The sequence below is a fragment of the Sylvia atricapilla genome, chromosome 8 (assembly GCF_009819655.1).
Source record: "Sylvia atricapilla isolate bSylAtr1 chromosome 8, bSylAtr1.pri, whole genome shotgun sequence".
NCBI lineage: Eukaryota > Metazoa > Chordata > Aves > Passeriformes > Sylviidae > Sylvia > Sylvia atricapilla.
Window position 1 is genome coordinate 26,888,740 of NC_089147.1, and position 19,475 is coordinate 26,908,214.

At 42.7% G+C, this 19,475-nt stretch overlaps 2 protein-coding genes and 1 non-coding gene across 7 annotated transcripts in view; 2 read left to right on the top strand and 1 right to left on the bottom strand.

Annotated features, from left to right (window-relative positions):
* PARG (poly(ADP-ribose) glycohydrolase) overlaps positions 1 to 453 on the bottom strand; it is a 59,819-nt gene extending 59,366 nt beyond the window's left edge. Inside the window, exon 1 of one of the 4 annotated variants that reach the window (XR_010744137.1) lies at positions 145 to 453. Coding sequence is in view for 3 of the 4 variants with exons in the window: in XM_066324198.1 (XP_066180295.1) it covers positions 145 to 280 (136 nt within the window). In the remaining variant the exon portion in view is untranslated. The remainder of the gene's footprint in view (positions 1 to 144) is intronic. The other 3 variants (XM_066324198.1, XM_066324197.1, XM_066324196.1) reach the window with 3 other exon arrangements.
* Positions 454 to 544: 91 nt separating this feature from the next.
* On the top strand, positions 545 to 17,565 carry TIMM23B (translocase of inner mitochondrial membrane 23 homolog B). Of its 2 annotated transcripts, XM_066324214.1 has the most exons (7): positions 546 to 704; positions 1,153 to 1,211; positions 3,977 to 4,070; positions 4,290 to 4,374; positions 6,536 to 6,594; positions 8,748 to 8,858; positions 16,972 to 17,565. In XM_066324214.1, the coding sequence occupies exons 1-7, from the start codon at positions 608 to 610 to the stop codon at positions 17,085 to 17,087; spliced, it is 621 nt and encodes a 206-aa protein (XP_066180311.1). In that variant the 5' UTR covers positions 546 to 607; the 3' UTR covers positions 17,088 to 17,565. The 2 variants fall into 2 exon arrangements, with proteins under 2 accessions (XP_066180312.1, XP_066180311.1); XM_066324215.1 differs by lacking the exon at positions 8,748 to 8,858 and having other exon boundaries at positions 545 to 704.
* LOC136364600 (small nucleolar RNA SNORA74) lies at positions 5,846 to 6,048 on the top strand. The gene has a single exon (XR_010744183.1). It is a non-coding gene; the product is annotated as a small nucleolar RNA SNORA74 (small nucleolar RNA).
* Positions 17,566 to 19,475: the final 1,910 nt, after the last annotated feature.

The following is a 19,475-nucleotide window of genomic DNA, read 5'->3' on the forward strand; positions in this document are numbered from 1 at the left end:
TTCAGCGCTGCCCGGGCTCTGCGGGCACCGCCGGCCCCTCCCGCACCCCGACAGCGAGCAGGCGGCCCGAGGAGGCGGCGGCACGGACCCAGCGAGCCCAGCTCCGCGCCCGGCCGCTCCCGCCGCCCCGGGGCCGCTACAAACCTTTATTCCCCACGGCGGTGGCGGAGCTGCTGCCCCCGGGCCCCTCCTGCCGCTGTCCCTGGGAGCCGCCGCCGGGGCTGCCGGGGCCGGGCCGGGCTCTCTTCCGCGGGGGTTCCCGCCCGCAGCCCGCGCTCATCCTCGGCGGGGCCGCCCTGCCCGCCGGGGCCGGCCAGCACCCGCCCCCCGGGGACGGCGCGACGCTGCGGCAGCGGCTCCGCCCGTCCGCATCCTCCGTCCCGCACGCCGGGCTCTTCCCAAGGCGCGGCGTCCGCGGCGGGCCCGGCAAAGAGCGGCGTGCGGCGAGCCAGGCCCGGCGCTCGCAGCAAGATGGCGCCCGGCGCGCCTCACCCCGTCGCCATGGCGACCCGCAAAGCAGCGGGGCCGGACGGCACTTTGCGGCCCTTTACGGCCGCGGTTTGCGGCAGTCGTTGGCGGTGGCGAGGGCGGCGGGCGCGGGGCCGCCATGGAGGGCGGCGGGAACTCCAAGGGCACCGGGCTCGGCGGCCTCTTCGGCGCCGGCGGGCTCGGGTACTCGCACGCCGACCTGGCCGGGGTGCCGCGTGAGTACTGGGGCGGCGGGCGGGGCCGGCCCAGGGGGCCAGTCTCCGCGCACCGGCCGCGGCAGGGCCGGGAGGCCGGGACCGGGAGCCCTGGCGGTGCCGATGTCGGGAATCACGCGGCCCCGGGGGGCTCCGCCGCCGCCCGGCCGCGGGAAGCCGATCCCGACCGCCGGTGACTCCCGGGGGTGGGCGTGGAGGTGCCGGCCTCGGCGGGGGCCGCGTGTGGCGCCGGTCGCAGGGACGTGGTGTTCCCCTCATGCCGGCGGCTCCCGTTCCGCTTCCTGCCAGGGGGCAGTTGCCGGCTCGTGCCGCCTTTTAAGGAGTTGGGCAACTTCACGGCGGAATTTTCCTTGCTGCCACGCATGAGATCTGCCCCTTTTTGCTTTACAGGATGTGATTTGTTGCTACGGAAGGTGGTGTTAAAGTGTTGTATGTTTTTTCCTTTTAGTAACTGGGATGAGCCCTTTGTCACCGTATTTAAACTTGGACCCCAAGTACCTAGTACAGGTGAGAGAGAAAATGGCTTGTATTTGTTGTGTTGAACTCGATTTCAGTGTTTGCATGATCATAGGTGAGCACCTCAAACCTCCTGCAGAACTGGGCACTCTACACCAAAGTCCTGAACTGAAAAACAGTGGAAAGAAACAATTTTTTCAGTATTGTCTCTAATAAATTTTGGAGTGCTGTGACATCTGGAAGAAAATAAGCACATATAATGCAGAGGATAGGTAGGGCTCTTGTGTCAATATAAGCCTGCTGCTGTTGGGAAGAAATCTCTCTCCCTGCCTTGAGGCAGACAGCCCAATTCACACAAGTTCTGGCACTGTTCATACCTTCCCTGAGCCCCTTCAATCAGCAAAAGCAGCCAGAACCTCTCCCCTCTTTTCAGGGATGAGTTTTCTGAACTGTGAGGAGTTCAGTCAGTTTACTGAGGTGTTCAGCCAAGCTCCAGACCTGATAACAGGCTTTGCCATCACTGTCCTTATGTCATTACCCAGCTGAAGGGAGACCATGATGAAGTAAAAATGCCCATTTTATTCTATAGAATAATGTAGCTGTCACAATTGCACATCTTATTATCAGTTAATATAAAACAAGGCCATCATAAGGAAAAATAATGAAATCAAGTAATGTTTTCCTTTTTCATAAATATTAACTGTAGCTGAAAGTGTTCAATTTAATCCAATTAGGATGCATATCAATGATTTTATTTAGTATTTTTCTACACGTATGGCTCCTAATATCTGACAACATCAAGTTTTGTAGAATTAGCACTTAAAGATCTACAGTTGCATAGTATCTGCTAAGTTCTGTGCATGTTTCATGGTGCACTGGGTCACTGTTTCTCTTTAAGTGGAAGCTCTACACGCAGTTCTGGGCCCTCCAAGCTGTTGGAGTCCAGATTACAATGTAACATTTCCAGAAGGATAGAAAACCACAGCTATGCCTCTGGTGGAAGTGGGTTCAGTACTGTGGCTGCTGTTGTTCAGTGGTCAGAAAGAAGCTGAGATTATTTAGACTTTCTCCAAAAACACTCTCTAAAGTTGTTTTCTTTAGTTGGTACAGTTTGTCTGAGAACATGTCAGTGTTATAAACAGCATAGCAGGGATTTTGGAACAATGTGTGTGTGTAAAAATCTAAGAGATTTTAGAAACAAAAGATAAGTTTGCTTTAAATGCAAAGGAGTTGGCATTAGTGTCATGATACAGTTCTAAAAATACCTACTGATGTAACACTAGAGCCTGCAGTCTGTGTTGTAACACTTCACTGCCCTTCATGTTACCACTAAGTGTGCTGAAGTAATAGCAAAGTGCATTGAAATAAAAGGAGTTCCATTTTTTTACCTGAACAAGTTGTCCATACAAGCTGTGAGGTCTCCTTCCTTACAGAATCACGACACATGGGAATGGCTCTGAGTGCCCAGCAGTAACTAACCCTTCTTTTAACCATGGGGGTTGCACTAAAGTCTCCACAGATTCCTAGGATTCTAAATACTGAAGGAAAAAGAGCTAATACTTCAGAATATAAGAACTTCAATTATTAGCCTTTAAATTTGGGGGTTTTGTGAGGGTGCGTGTGGAGAGGTGAGGGGTCTCCTGGTGTTTAAAGTCCATCTGTTTGTTTTCAAAATGCAGCAGGAAAGTCAGCCTTACTGTTGAGGATCTTACACTGAAGCACTGAATTTCTCCAGCTGTCTAGTTACAAGGAAGATAGAAACGTTATTATAAGTTCATTGTATTGGTAATACTATTCACAATTTTAGGAGCTGTTTTTTCTGTATTGCCATTCACATTCAGTGTCAAGTGTGGGCCAATAAAACCCCTTAAAATGCATTTCCTTGAGCCTGCAGCTGTTGGAGTCATGTGTCACTTAAGTAGGGCTGGATAATACTATGACTGGAAAACACAGAAGCTTAAAAGAGATCTGCTTCAGCACCTTATCAACAACAGGCATCTTCAGTGTCTCCTACTGAAGAAGTGCCTTGGCACAGCTAATCTCTACACACATGCCAGTTTCTCTAGGCCATTTCTCTGGCTTTTTAGACCACTGATTTGCAAGAGCACAAGTGTGTCCCTTGGAGACAAAATGAAAGATGGATAAATAAAAAATTAACCAGCCTCACATATTTCATGCCTGATCATCACTAGTTTTGAGTGTATTCCTTGCATTTTCCACATCCTTAAAATAGGTCACTTATTTCAGTGCAAGGAAGTACCTCTTTTCATAAAAAGGCAATTTTTACTCAGTATCAGAGTTGTGGGAAACTTAATTCATTATTGTGTCAGACTGGGTTGCTCAGTGAGGAGACAGTGCTATATAATCAGACAACAGGAATGTTTTTGGAAGGTTTGTATTGCCTGCTGCAAGATGAAATTAATAATTAAGCAAATAGTCATTAAAAACAAAAACAACCCACACAGTATGAGTTCCTTGGCTGACTGATGTAATTTATAACAAGTTAGCACGTTTAGGGCAAAAAAATAATAAAAAAAAAACAAAAAAAAAAAAAAAAATAAAAAAAAAAAAAACAAAACAACATAAAAAACAAAAAAAAAAACCACTCAGCCAGTTAAACTTTTTACAGTCCTTTTTCATGCTTAATGCAGGATACACGTAGTATATTCAATCTCTGTGCTACTGTAGGCAAGAATTTTCCAGAAATACTCATCCATCTTCAGTTTATTGCATGGATTAAAGAGAAAAATTAATATGGCTAACATTTTGAACTAGACTTGGAAAATACAAAAGCATTTGTTTCTGTTTTCCCCCAGGATACAGATGAGTTTATCTTGCCCACAGGAGCCAACAAAACTCGGGGCAGATTTGAGCTGGCCTTTTTCACCATTGGAGGATGTTGTATGACAGGTGGGTGGTTGTGGTTTTCACTTTTCCCAGCTCTCCAGGTAACACCTGTGCCCTACACTGATTGATGAGATTGTAAATGGCTTGTTCTGCAAGACATTGCCTGTTCTAGTCTTTAAGAGATGTTTGATTTTACTTTATACACTGAATTCTGTTCTCAGTATTTGCTTCTAGTATTGTTTATTCTTCTTAAAAAGTAATAACTGATATTATTCCAACCAGGGGCAGCATTTGGTGCACTGAATGGTTTGAGACTTGGCTTGAAGGAGACACAGAATATGGCATGGTCAAAACCTAGAAATGTACAGTAAGTGTTCCATCTAAAAAAAATTTACTTCTTAGTGACAGAGTTGTTTCTTCCAATTTATACAAGGCTAGATCTGAATATACTGCAAAAATAAATGTTTTGGGTTCTCTTTTGTTTCCTGGGGACAAATGGGAGTCAGTATTTGTGTTGATCAAGTTACTACATGTTTTTAGTTACAGTAAGGTTCAGTTTAACCTTTTTGCTTTTTATTTAGTCACAAATGGTGCGTCCTGTGACTTAAATATTTGAGAAATAATTACTACTTTGATGTTTACTAAAAATCTCCATCAAATTCAAAGCATGGTTTTCATATATAGAAATATTCCCATAAGCAGCAGTGTTTGCCTTGAGCTATTTTTTGCTGTAATTTGTCTGAGTCTCCCTTCTTTCCCAAGCTTTTCACAACCAGGAAAAGATTCAAATGCAGAGCTGGGCCTGCCTGGATATGCATTAGGGATGACATTGGTGCATGCTGCTGAGCAGGCACTGCAGTGGGGAGCTGTTCTGGGCTGTGGCATCCATGACATTGCCGTGTTTTCACCTTACCTAACTGCTTGAAAGAATGCAGCAAAGACAGGAACATGTTTCAACAGGATGGCTCATCTTAAAATAGTGGTAGCTTAGAAAGGAACTAAAGGAAAACCTAAGTGAAAGAGACATTGGAAGGTAGAGGAACAGAATAACTGGGGGAAAACATAGGAAAATTTCACTCCCAGATTACTTCAGAACAAGGGAATTTTAGAAGAGCAATTTAATATTTCCTGGTACAGTTTATATTGGCTCTGCTCCTTTTTAAATTGTTTCTGTATTCATCCCCTTCTTTGTCAAAATACTCACCACTGTGATTATGACTCTTTCATAATGCTCTACATGAACAGAACTATATTTCAGGGCTTGGAATGAGCAGAGTTGGATAAAGCTGATGTTAAGCACAAACTTCAGGTCAAGCCCAGGAGGTGGCAGTCAGTGCACACACTGCTCTTATCCTGGCTCTGCAAGGCAAAGGTCTGCTAAAGGTCATCACCTTCCAACAGTGCATTAAGTTCTGTTTTTCCCTCTTCAGGTGCAGAGAACAGACTTGCTTAGCTAGATTTCCTCCAAATTTATCTTTAATGTACACAGATTTCTTTCTTAATGAATTTTAATGTTGCTGTTACTCACTTGTCATCAAATGTCTCACAGCATGTCATGGTTGTTAGAATTAATGATTCTCTTATCAATTCAGAATGAATATAAAGTTAAAAGGTGGGGGTTCTAATTAAGGAGAGGTTATCAATACCCTAGCCGCTTATATTTTTTCCCCTCTTGTTTCTAAATGAAATATTCCGTTATTGTTTAGTTCATTGTCTAACCATGTTCAGTAATGACCTGTGTCCTAATGAAAATTATAAAAAAAGGAAAAACAATGGAAATCTAAATCAGAAGGAGCATAAAGCAATGAAAGTGTCAGACATTAAAAGCTGAATTAAGTTCCAGTGGTAGTCAGCTGTCCAGAGCAATACTGTGCCTGGGATAGTGTTACACTGCTGGGAGATAAAGATCAGTCATTCCTTCTGGCTGCTGTTGTCACCGTTCTGGAGACAGCTGGTGCCAGCAAGAGGTGGCATTGTGCTTCCCTGAGAGCGCACTAAAGGTTCTGTTTTCCTCTTTAGTGCTAGTCTGGAAGCCTACACACAGTCCTTACACACACACACACCCCTCTGGGCATTTTGCTGGGGGCTCAGTGGGCAGATGGGTTTGTAAGAGACTGTCTCTTTCCCTGCTGACTTTCTTTGCTGCTCACACCGTTTGCTCAGACATCCCCACACTCCCTGACACTGTCCTTGTAGAGGAGCAGAGGCTTTCTTGGAGACACTAATGTGTGTATCAGTTCTTCCAGGAGCTGTGTGCTGTCACCACGTAAGGAAGGACAACTTGGGTTAGAAAGTTGTTTGAAGGGAAGAGATGAGTCTTGGGGAGGGTCAAGTTTGCCTTGAAACACAGAAAGATTTTCTTATAATGTGACAGGACTGAATATTTGCTTTCAAAAGCTTTTAGTTCATCATTGCAGTTTTATTAACCACATATATAGTGTAAACGCACAAGCCCTACTGTCATAAATACTGCCTTGATGTAAACATAGAGTGCTTAAGGTTTTCACATCTTTTTAACTCCTTTACAGAATTCTAAATATGGTGACAAGGCAAGGAGCATTATGGGCTAACACTCTGGGATCTCTGGGTAAGTAAAGTCATTCCTTCACAGAGAAATCAATTTAAAGATGTAATTGTTGGGAAAGTGTATTTGTGTATTATCTGAGTACAAGTATTCTCTAAATTTTCATTATTAAATCTGTCAGGAAAAAGTGCAGGTATTGCAACCTAAATGTTGCTTACAACTAATGTGGGTTAGAAAAAAGGAAAATTACCAATAGCTTGATGTATGGGAAAAAGCTTCTGTAAACTGAGGTTTGGGTAGGAGGGAGCTGTGGAATGAAATCACATCAGTTGCCTCAGAAAAACGAGATTGTTTCATAGAAGTCAGCAAAATAACTAATGCCCCAGAAAATACAGATTTTTTTAATCTTCCCCCAGTCTTCCACAATCTTTAAAGTTGAAAACTGATGCAGTAACTTTAAAAGGAGAAATCCAAAATTGATTGAATTAGTTTGAAGAAAGGTAATGATGGAACTTGTTTTCCTACAGAGTTGTAGTAGAACTTAGGAGCATTAAATAAGAGACTACATCATGTTATAACCCAGTCTACATCCATTTGACTTTTGAGAAATGCATCAAAGCATAGGCTAAGTTGCATCTTTGACATTCTATTTCAGTCTTATTTCTGAAGAGCAGATTAGCTGCCATTTAATTTAGGCATTGGCTTTTGAGGCATAGTATAGAGATACGATTCTGAGCTACAGCAAGAAAGGCACTTTTTCTTTATGAAATGTATGTTGCCTGCTGAGTTTTATTAGGGCATTTTTGTTTGCATTTTTTTCCTTTTTTTTTCCTTTTTTTTTTTTTTGTTCCAAGTCTAACAAAAACATGTCTGAGAACTGAGATGCAGGCACACTGCAGTTCAAGGTTTCAGTTTAAGTGACACATTAACAGGTTTTTTCAGCTGTGTTTGAAGAAAGATTACTCAAGAAAATGTTTGTGCATTCCAGTAACAAATTGTTATTTTTCTTACAAAATATGGCCTCCAAAATCACAGAGTTAAGCAGAAACTTTATATTTGTGATTCTGGTGGACCTCTGTCTTGTCCTAGCTACCAGAGAAATTCCTTTCAAGGAGCTGAACTATTTTTGTATCTTATTTCACCTTGTGCAGCCTTTCTGTACCTCAGAGATTCTTTTTCTCACTACTGAGAATTTTTGTAATTCTGCTCCTGACCACAGAGGCAACATCTGTGTGGAACTGTTTTAAAAAATTGTGTTGAATTCAGTTTTTCCTTCCCTCATTGTTAATCTACTTGCTGCTAAGACAAGCTAAAATACCCTTGCCTGTGCTGAATGGAGAACAATACTGCTGTTAACTCATTGACATTATTATGGTTGCTTATGAAGGATTTACTGCCTTTTAGGAGAAGAAAAGATTTAAAAATCTTGGAAGGCAAGGAATGAATTAAATGGCATTGACTTTATCACTTCAAAATGGTGGCATACTCTACTGTTCTTTGTCAGCATGAAATACGTCTTGAGGGGTCAGGACAGGGAGGCTTTTCCTTTCATCAAAAATGCATAAATGATAAATGCATCCATGCCACAAACCACATACATTTCTCTTTCTAGTCCTTTCCAGGACAGTCCCTGAAGTTATCCCAAAGCAAAAGGCCCTCTGGGGATAAAGATTTCATGCACAAGCAGAGGTGAAGCAGTTGTAAATGTCAAATCCCAAGCATTCTAATAGTCATTTTTAAAAGAAACATAGCCCATTGTCTTGGTAGCTCTTGGTAGCATGATCTGAGTGCTGTATTTAACTCACATTTCATCACTGTCACACAGCAGACAGCAATTTTCTCTACCTAAAAAGTGCTGGGTTTAGTTTCATGACATCCACAGAAGGCAGCATGAAACTGCCAGTACAAATTTAAACCCTGAATTTTCAAATTCAAACTAGCAAAATAGGTTTAACTTCAGTCAGTGTTTTATAGCACATATTGTCATGAAGAATGCTACTTTATAACCAAATTATAGCTTGAGAAAGAAGAAATAGCTATACAGAAAGAGATTTGGAAAAGAAACACTAAAGATGGGATTTTGCAGAGGATTCCCTTCAAATAAGCAGAGAATCTGTTCTTCAGAAGTGTAGTCTAAATAGCTACACCAAGCCTGGATTCTAAGCTTTGGGCCTCAGACCATGGAAGGTTTTTTTAATTAATTTTTTTCCCCCCAGCTCTGCTTTACAGTGCATTTGGAGTCATCATTGAAAAAACACGAGGTGCGGAAGATGACCTGAACACCATAGCTGCTGGAACCTTGACAGGAATGCTATACAAAAGCACTGGTAGAGTAGCAAAATATTTCTCCTTTTACTTCTCTTGGGCTTATCCTAGTTATTAGGATTCTTATTACTTTTACTAAATACTGTCCTGCTCTGAAAATTGACAGTGTAAAAATGGCTGTTAGCTCAATATCCCCTAACCCACTACATTTTTCACCCAACTAAGGGTACTTAAGGAAAATTTGCACTAAAAAAAATACAGCTCAATTTAATTTGATTCTTTGCAACTACACAGGACTGACAGTAAGCATGAGAGCCAAATTTTGACTGTTGTACATATATACTGAAGAAATAGTCATTTATTTCCTCAGATATATGTATAAAATACATACCCACCTCATTCCTAACCATGTTTTCAGCAATAGCAGGAACAAAACTAATTGTTTCTCAAATCCATGAGTGAATGCTGGTGAATGGGAATACCTTCCAGAGTGAATGGGGACAGGAAGCAAAACACAGAACTTGATTGCATGAAGGTGAAATTTACTACAAGTGATCCATGTGATAGTAATTCACATGATAGTGGTACCTGGAGCTGCAAAAACCCTGCACACAGGAAAATTGGTGTATTTATGAAATTATTACTTAGGTGTTCATGAAACTATTGTCTGATGGTAGGATTCTAGTCTTTGCGTAGTGGTCAAAACCACTAACAAGGTTGTTTGAGAACAGCATGGATTTAAGGTGAGTTTGCTGATGCAAACTGAATTGTTTCCAGGAGAGAGAGTCTGAGCTTCATCCGTAAAATGACTGTCAACACACATACCAAGCTTAACAATTGGAGGTGTCATCTTTTTTAGAGGTTGCTGAGTACCACAGATTGACATTAGCACATGGAAAAATGTTTTAAGTAACTCAGTAAATGTTTGGCTGCGTGACTCACCTGCATTTTATGGAGGAGATAGTGCAAGAATTAACCTCTGTACTTTTGCATGTCTAACTGAGCCTCAGTGTCTTAACAGTGTTCCTGAAGGCCTGCTTTATATATGGGGCAAAACTGTTTGAGTAACTCTATTTTCCTGATGGCTTAGACTACCTGAAGCCAAAAATAATTGGCTGCAGCAGCCTTCATAAATATGAGACTCCTAACTTTGCAAGGGCACATAGCTCTCCTGTAATCCATTTTTTGCCTTGGAATTTCATGAGTGACGTGACAGATTACCAAAAACAGCTGGAAAGAGTAGCATATAGAAGCCTAATATTTTCTGTAGGAGTTTATTAATAAGGAGAACTAATACTCCAGGAGAAGCATTCCCCTTACCTTTCAGAGGTATAGAGCTGGCATTATGTGTAATCATTTTTTGGCACAATGCAACCATGGATAACTACTGCAATCACATGCACAGTCATTTGACACTAGTAAGGTTTTTATTACCAGAGCACAGTGGGACATTTGTTTTGTAGCACAAGATCTACAGAGCTAATGGCAGCTCTGCTAAATGCACATGGAATCAGTAAATCTCTGTTCATTACAGTGTTGTATTTCAAGTGTGTGTTGTGCATATGAACCACAGTGCAGAGAAACTGCTGCCTCTCCTGTCACCTTATGCCAGAACACCCTTTCTTATTCTGTATGGTAAAACTTGAAAGTTCAGCCTTTACCCTGCATAAGCATATATATTTACCTTAAAACCTTGAATATTTAAACCATTGTTAAACCATGCAAGAGTTCAACACACATCTGACATATCAAGACTGTAATAATTGCCTGTGTTACATGGAAGCCATGATGTGTTGGCATTGAGAAAAGGAAAATGTAAAAGCTGCCAAGGAGACTGAGTTATAAATCTCCATATTTTAATGTCAGCTGGAAGCTCGCACAAATGTGCCTTTGCAAATCAAGGCTGCTCTGGAGGCCACAGGGGGTGGATACAAAGTTGTAGGCAGTGCTGTTCAAAGGCTCAGATTTCCCACTTCCATCGTTCCTGCTTTGTGAAGAGATCAGGAACATACTTCAGAAGAAATGGGATAACGTATGGCAGGTCTTTTATTCTAACTTCATGCTTAAACCACAGCACTGATGGAGGAATCACAGCAGCAGCCCTGCTGCACTGAAAAACTCTCCTCTCTACACTGCAAAACCCAGACTGAATATCTAAAACCAATGATTAAGCATGTGATGAGTGGACAGGAAAAAAATAGTGGGAAGACTTTGTGAAGGCTGAGATTTGTTGCCCCAAACTGGTCCCAGTTTTCACAATTTGTCCTTGTAGAAGTGTTAATCATTACCAAAATGGCAGCAGTCAAACAGAATGTGCACGTTCTAAAGCCATTTAATGTCAGCAGTTGTGTAAAGCTACTTGACACAGCTTGTGTGGGAGAAGGTAAGAGAGGATTGAAAACTCTGCCAGTGAGGACAGTGGTAACTGAGCCCCCTCCCTGCATTCAGTGGCAGTGCCATCACTCATTGAAGTGACTGAAGCAGTTCAAGTCAATCCCCATTAAAAGCAGTGATAGCTGGCCTCCATCTCAGCAGTGCTGCATGGCTCAGGTCAAAAGACACCTACTGAGTGGGAATAGAAAACTGATGTGAGGAGTTTTCAAACAACTTCTGCTCAGTTCATCTGACCAAAGGGATCTCTGGCTTTCACATTTATTTAAATTTAAAGCCACAACTACTGACTTTGATTTACTTGATTTTAGCCCAAATGCAGCAATAAGAGTATATATTAATTAGTTACACCAGTCTTACAATTTCATGGGAGCAATTTTTTGAGCTCACCACTTAACTTCTACCCAGAACATTCAGTTTGGGTAATAGTTAGAAGAAAACCCTTTGGGTTCCTCTGCCAGTGGCATATGCAATAGAAATGTTACAGCAACTCAGTCAATTCAAGTTTTGCTAAAAGTGGATCTGATATACTAAGTCCACAAGGAACTTACCTTTTTCCATTTAATAGATACTATTCTTTATTCTTCAATTTTAAGCAAAGGCAGAAATTATGCCATGGTTTTTCTGATAAATGTTACAAACATATCTTAAAACAAATGTTTAGCCTCCTTGCTTGTGTTTCCAACCTCTTTTCCAAACTGTCCATCTTTATTTGGTTTTCATATAATTGTATTAGTCATGAAAGTAACAACGCACCAAACAGAAATGATTGTCACTGTGCCACTGTTAGACCCTCCCACCATGGAAATACATGGTTCCAGTTGTCACAAAGGTGCAGCTGGCTGAGCCTCCTACACTCCTCCTCAAGAGGAGGATTGATCCCTCAGGAAAAGATAGTGAGCTAGGTGGGACTTTGGCCTGACCAGTGTGACAGCAGTTAATTTCCCACTGGAATTCCTGACTGACTTCGGTTAGGAAGTTAAAAACAGTTAACCAGCCTTTACCTCTTCTCTGAGGGTGACACAGGTTGTAGATGTTCTTTTTCTGGGATAATTTTTTCCTCTCTTGAGGTTAGGGTAACAGCAACAAAAGTAAACTAATTCTTTGGACAAATTAAATTCCTTTGTTTACTTTTGTGCAGCAGGGACACCATCCTAGGTACAGCATCTCGTGCCTTTGGAACAATAGATGTTCCCTAACCTGGTACAGAAAATGGTGTGTGTCTGAAAAGAAGGGAATTGCATGCTAGCAATAGCTGAAGGTAGTAGTTGTCATTTTAAAACCTCAGAACACAACCCTGGAAAGTCAGTATGTTATGAATTAGGAACAGTTAAATGTTTTATTGCCAGCAGTAAAATCTGGCTGGAGCTAAAGATCAGTTTTGTGACATCCAGTGAGTAGTTCAGGGCAATTGTGTTAGCTGACAACTTCTTGAGCTGTAAAAAGCTTGCTCTCTGAGCCCAACCCAGGTTTTCCTTTGGGCTAGACAGGGCTGTTTCCTTTTTTCTCTTGGCTGGGGAGGGTAAAGAAGAGCTTTTGGGTGATTGCTGCAGGTAGAGGCCTGGGGTATCTTCACTGCAGTGTTTGGAAAAAGTGAGGAACTTGTCATCGCTTAAGTCTAGGGCTGTCAGGCATTTTGGAAATTAAGGGACCTCTTTATTAAGGAAGATAACAAGTCTATAGGATTATCAATCAAATGATGTTTAGAGAAAGGATTTTTTTTTTAATCTGAAATAAGGAAAAGAGGAGAACAATGTACAAGCAGCACTACAGCCACTGAAAGCGGTGCTGCCTTCAGTGCTGGCCAGCTCTGCTAGGCAGGAACAATGAACTCAGAACTGCAGGGAGTTGCAGGATTTGCAGTTGCCATTTACAGTAGCTAAAGTCACCTGTAGTCAGACAGGTGCTGCTGCTTTCACTCAGTGAGAAGACAGCAAATTTTAATCATGTTTGCAAAGTGACTTACACAGCTCTAGTACTTCCAAACTAGTCAATTAAATTGTAGATTCCTACTGTTTCTAATTCAGCCTTCATAGCACAGTAATTACAAGAAATGTTCCCTCTGTTAAGCTTTGTTGTTTCTGTATTCTGAGCACAATACTGCCTTAGCTGCAGCAATATGGAAATGGAAGATGCTTTTCTGGAATATATCTTGCTTCCAAATAGAAGTTTACCCGTTTCCTCAGTAATTTCAGTATCCATGGACTTTGCCCACTACTTACAAGATTTCATTAAATGAACCCCATGGAGCAAAAGGAGGAAACTCTTGATATTTTCTAATGACATCAGGCCACCCACAGATGTTCAAACAAATGACTGCAGGATGGTTCAGATGGTCCAGTTACTGAGCTTGAATTTGGAGCCAAACAGATTGCCTTGTACACTTGAGTTGAGCCCTTTAAACCACTTAAAAGGATTTTTATTCCTGAAGGCTCTGGAGGAAGAGAAGCTGTTTTCATTCAGAGTATCCAAGAGAGATTGAAAGACAGGAAGCTAATTGCAACTTAAAGATTCTTCTTTTGTTTGGCATAAGTATGTGGGGCTGAGATTTTGGTGAAAGTATTTGTAATGCCTTGCTGTTGGATGGTTCTTGCTTAAAGTATCCCAGGACATTGAAGTAACATTCTGAAAACAGAGACAGTAAGGTTCTAAATGGAAGATTTTGCCCTCTTGGTTTTACCCATTGGACAAGAGCAGCTCAGTGTTAGGAGTGGCTGCTGCCATGCTGAAATGCAGAGCAGTGCTGTTGGAATGCTGTGTGCCCAGGCACAGAGCACTGGAATGTGAGCTGTGCCATGGCCCAGTGGAAGCTGGAACCTCTTGAAATGCATGGAGGAGGGACAGTACCTGGTGGTGAAAGAGTGCAGCAGCTGAAACTAGAGAACTAATTTCCTATTTAGAGAGCATCATATCTACCTTTGGAAACCCACAGCAGTTCTCAACTCTTGTGCAAGGTGCCTGATGATCTCAGAATACCTGCTTCCACAAGTCTGTCAGCTGAAACCTTTATCTTTAGTGGGACGTGCAAGATCAGGGGCTCATGGCCACGTTTCAGCAGGGCTTGTCAGGGCGGACTTGGTATCAAAGGCTTGCAGAGAGTGATTGCAGAGGAGGGGTGGGAACATACTCTATCATGCAAACACAGCTGGGATGGGAGTGGAGAGTTTTACTCTTTTTTTTTGTTAACAAGTTAATTTTGTCAGAGGCCCTAAGATTTTCCACCCAGCAACAGGGCTGCATTCTAAAGTGCATTACTGTTTGAAGCCTGCCACAGACCTGGACATATTTACTTGACACAAATCTGACCAGCTAGGGAAAGGAAAAGTTTTATTTCCTTTTTTTTTTTTTTTTCTCTGTAATTACTGTGGGTAGTTCAGAAGCCAGGAGCAACTGCTACCAAAAAAAACCAAACCCCATCTTTCTATAGCAGAAGCATAGTATAGAAACACGGGTAAAGAAACACTTCCTGCATGTTTTCTTGGATATTTTCTCTCTCAGTCAGGCACCTGTACCTACTGCTCAAGTTTAGTACCCTGTTCATGAAACATCTCCAGCAGTGTCCCTAAGTTGTCTGCAGACCTACAGATGGCTTTAGGCCCTGTGGTTGACTCTTGCCAGTGGGTTCAGAGCTGCCATCCTCACCTGGCTGGCTCAGCACATGAGAATACCAATATTTGTTATGGTAGGAGCAGCACATCTAAAGTCCTCATACGTGGATGCTAGAAAACAGCTCAGCCATCTGAATTAAAGATGCCACATTTCTTGTGCAACCCCGATTCACAGAACCTGGAGTCAGCCTTGATCATCCTTCAGCTACCTGCACTTGCATGGGAAGAATAGGATTTTAAGGAGAAAGGAGAGGAATTGAACCTGGGGGTGAGGAAAGAGCCTACAGGAGTAGTCACAGTTCTGCAGTGCATTGCATTCTGTGGGGATGTTCCACATTTCCTCATACACCGGATGGTCATGAGCCCCCTTTGGGAGTTCTGCTGTGATCTCTCGAATCATGATATGAACAGCAGAAAATTGGCCTCTAATGTTGTATTCATTTACCCCAGCAGGAAAGAGGAGTCAGTATTTTTAACAGTGTCTCAAATACTTGTTTTGTACAAAGTGTTCTTTAAATTTCACCTGTGGCTTTTTGCCAGACAGTGCTTACACATGGTTAGTTTTGTGTACCCAGCTGCAAGCCCTTCATATGAAAAGCTTTTTGTGCAACAAATTCAGGATCAATTAGCAAACACGGACATCTACATTTGCTTTCCTAAATGCTGATTTAGGCACATAGATCATACTCAGTAAGGCTTTTCTTTGATCTGTTGAGTTCTCAACAGTTACAGCAGTGAACTCAGACTTGTACCCTAAAAAACTCTTAATCTTCACAGCTGGTCTGGCAATAAAATTTCTAGGAACTATGGCTAGACATGGCTTGTAATACCAAGGTCTACTTCTGCAGCTTCTTGGTTTCATTACATGCCTGGGCAGTACAGGGAGGTTTAACAACTCCAGTGAAACCCATTTACCCTTGCAACACAGGTGACACAGTGTCAGCCTAGCTGATGCCAGCAGCTTCTTGCCTCACTAAAAGCAATTCTGGGAGACAACTTTATGACCCATAATGGAAAGAAAAAAAAAAAAACCCAATCTCAATCTCTCTGATTACTGAAATACATCTGTTTTCAAGTTTGAGGAACCTGAACTGCAGTGCCAATTTCCCCAATAAAGCAGGCAGGGTTTTTATCTTGCTGTCGGCAGAACCTGGCCTTGTTCTATACACTGTACACATTATCTAGCTTGGTTCAGCTGCAATGATAAACATTGCAGAATCAAACTCACTGAAGTTTTCCTAGCATTGAGGGTCATACTCCCAGGTGTTCTGTACATTTATAGTGCATTCAGGGAGCGCTGCCAAGGCACAGAAGTGTTTTGCTGTTCAGTAAAAGCAGCAGAAGTCTCTGCTTGTGCCCCTGTACAGCCCAGTCCTCACATGGATGGAGTGGGGGTAGGATGGCAGCTGACTCCCAGGGGCACTACCTGCAGGCAGGAGCCAAACCTGCCCTGTATTTCTGCCTTACACTAAAGTGCTGACCAGTACCTTAAGACTTTAATCACCTGTGTGACTCAATTTTTACCACTGCAAGGTGATAATTCAGATTATTAATAAAAGAATAAAGAAAGCTGTTCAATGTACACCACAGTAAATACCTCTGCCAGTTAATCCCTTCCATCTACTTCCTATTTTTTTACTGAAAAGTTTTAAAATTCCAAAGACACAAAAGCAGTGATAGGTTTTGCATGATGGCCCTAATGAATCTCGAGCCCAATGTTATGTCCTTATCAGCTGCTGTTTTGTTCACTTATTTCCCTCCTGCCCAGAGCTAGTTATCATAATTGAAAACCAGGAGGAGATTCTGTCACTGGAGGAGAGCATGTCTAACTGTAAAGACAAATGTAATAAGGACAGATCAAATAGATTAAGTAGGAGCTGGGAAAAGCCATCTTGGCTTCCAGTGCTCCACAGTGGTTCCCTGAAGCAGTAGTTGTAACACAGTTTGAGAGGAAGTCATTCCAGCAGAATCAGGATCAGGAATGAGTGACCATGAGCCTGGCAGCAGGTTTGAGAGGAAGATAGGAAAAGCACAGGGACTCTTTCTGGAGACTTACTCAAGAAAGCACTGTTCATTAAGATAGCTTTGGATTTAAACAGCTTATTGGAAGCTGCTGTTGTCTGACCATTTCCTGCAAGTAGCACTAATGAGCTGCCGTGTGTTTTGTTTTTTCCAGGCGGAGTGCGCGGCATAGCACGAGGTGGGATCGCGGGTCTGACGCTGACCGGCCTCTACGCCCTGTACAACAACTGGGAGCACATGAAGGGCTCCCTAGCCCAGCAGTCCCTGTGAGCAGGGCACGGGACACGCTTGCTTAGTCACCAATCAAATCACTTGTGAGATCTATCTGGTGCCCCTTGCTATTTAATTTACAATTAGTGTGAAACCAATGGAAGCTGTGCTGGGAGGAACCTCTTGACACCGTGTAGCTGGACTGGCCCTTCCTGCCAGCTGGGTGCTGGAGAGGCAACAATATTTGTTGGACCTGCGAGTGAACGGAGTGGCCACCGAGACAGTGTCCCTGCCACACTCCCCAGGCAGCCCTGGCCAGAGCTGCCAGGAGTGCTGGGCCCCCAGCGCTGCTCCTGCTCGCTGCCAGGTTCATTGCTCTGTTCATTGCCTGCAGGGTCTGTCCCCAGAGCATTCCCTGCAGCGCCGCCTCGCCCGGCAGCGCAGCCCCAGTAGCCATGGCAGGCCTTGCTATTCTGACAGCACAAGGCAAGCTAGCAAAAGGGACATCATCAGAATAAAAAGGGTGGTACTTACTCAATACCATTTCTATCCTTTGCTCTTCCTGCTACAACAGTGTGCTGCATCCAGTGACCAATTTATGGATTTATTTTAAAGGACCAGTGTGATGAAATTGTGGGGGAATTGGTGGGTGAGGGAAAGTGAACAAGCAGGCTGATCATCTCCTGATGGGAGGTAAATGGTAAACATAGCAGGGCTTGACTTCACTCCCTTGTTTGCTCTAACAAATAAGGACCTGGTCGTTCATGGATGAACTAGAGTTGCTGTTGCAGAACAGCTGCCAGTGGATTACCAAACCACTTGGGTAATCAAAACATTTGGGTGGTCCAATATCTCAGAACTCATTTAGCCAACAATTAGAAACCAAACAGTGTAAAGACTGCACTCATTACCTATTACAGGACTTGTTATTAGCAAGAAAGTTTTTGCCTGAAATACCATTTTTTATAGGATTGTTGGCAGAACAAAGACTGTGATGAGCCTACAAGTTTCCCAGTGCTAAAATTAAACCATGTACCAAGCATCATTTGCAGATTAATTAAATAAGTTGGGAATTAGTTCAATAATTATAGAGTTACTGTATAACACCTCATTCCTTCCACATTTAAATAATTAAATAAGTGAATTATTGAAGAGGTCTGAAGACAGGGAAGCCAGAGCAAGGAAAAAACAGGAAACTTACGGGTCAGCTGACAATTTAGTGCAAACTAAGTTTACATTTGAGTTTTTGCTACTGAAACAGCTCTTAATAATTACATTGTACGCACCACAATAAAAACAAAAAGCAGCAAAGGGAAGGTGGTAGTTCTTATCTTCCCCCAAGAAGAAATGCCACTTTGCTTAGAAGCCTCATTAGCACCAAATAACCACTGAGACCAGCTTTTTTATAGAGCAAGTGCTCTAGCTCAAGAGCCCTCAACAGGTGAACTCAATTAGCTCTGCTTGGATACCAGATCAAATTAGATGCTTTATGCCAGCACTTAAAGTAGCGTAAAGGAAGCAGGCCTTTTCTCACCCCCTGTGTAAATGCTGGGTTTTGTTAAGCCTTTAAAGTTCCACAATTCTATAGTGCTTTGCATGTTACTGCTGTGGTGTGAGTGCTGGACTTCCTTCCTAGCATGCATTTTCTGAGGGCTGTGCCACCAAAAACACTGCCCCCCACTTGCAGGCTGCAAAGGGGTGATGTGGTCTTCATCTGCACAGTGCTGTCACATGGGACATCAGGAAAACATGTGCACTTTCTTCTGAGCTTTTTCTCTCCCCACTGGCATCAGTGAGTTCCTCCCCTGCATGTTTCCTGGTCACCATTGCTTGGACTTGTGTTCCTGCACTCTTGACCACGCTGGATGAAGGATTGAGAACTGCTTTGGGGGCTCATGGGGGGCAGGGGTGACTTTTTAAATGTCAGGAACTCTGCAATGTATCTTAGGTTTTCTAAAGACTTTTTTTTGGGATTAAAATGTGACCCAGGAACTGTCTGCCCTAACTGAAGTGAGTAAACCGTGAAGCTTAACAAATGTGTTTCCTTCTTCAGGTACACTGGAGATGATATAGAAACAAGCCTTTTCAAGGTCCTAGTCAGCACAACCTTAAGGCTGGGCTGACTCTTGAACAACTTAGCACATTATCTGGTCTGCAGTGTGCTCAGATTTCCTGGAACTGCTCACTTTGAGGGCAGAGCTGAGAGCATTTTTCTGAAATAGCTGTGTTACAGCTGTTTAGTTTTGGTTCATAATCTGTATATGGAGTAATCTGTAGCTGGAGCTATGAAACAACCAGCCCAGAGGCAGTAGTGAGGGAGGTGAATTGTATAATACAATATAGGGAATGTGTTTAAAATACTGTGTGTCATGACATACTGTGTGGTTTACTGGCAATTGGTATAAAGTTGCTACTTTAAATTGTGTGCAAAAATACATCCAAGTTCAG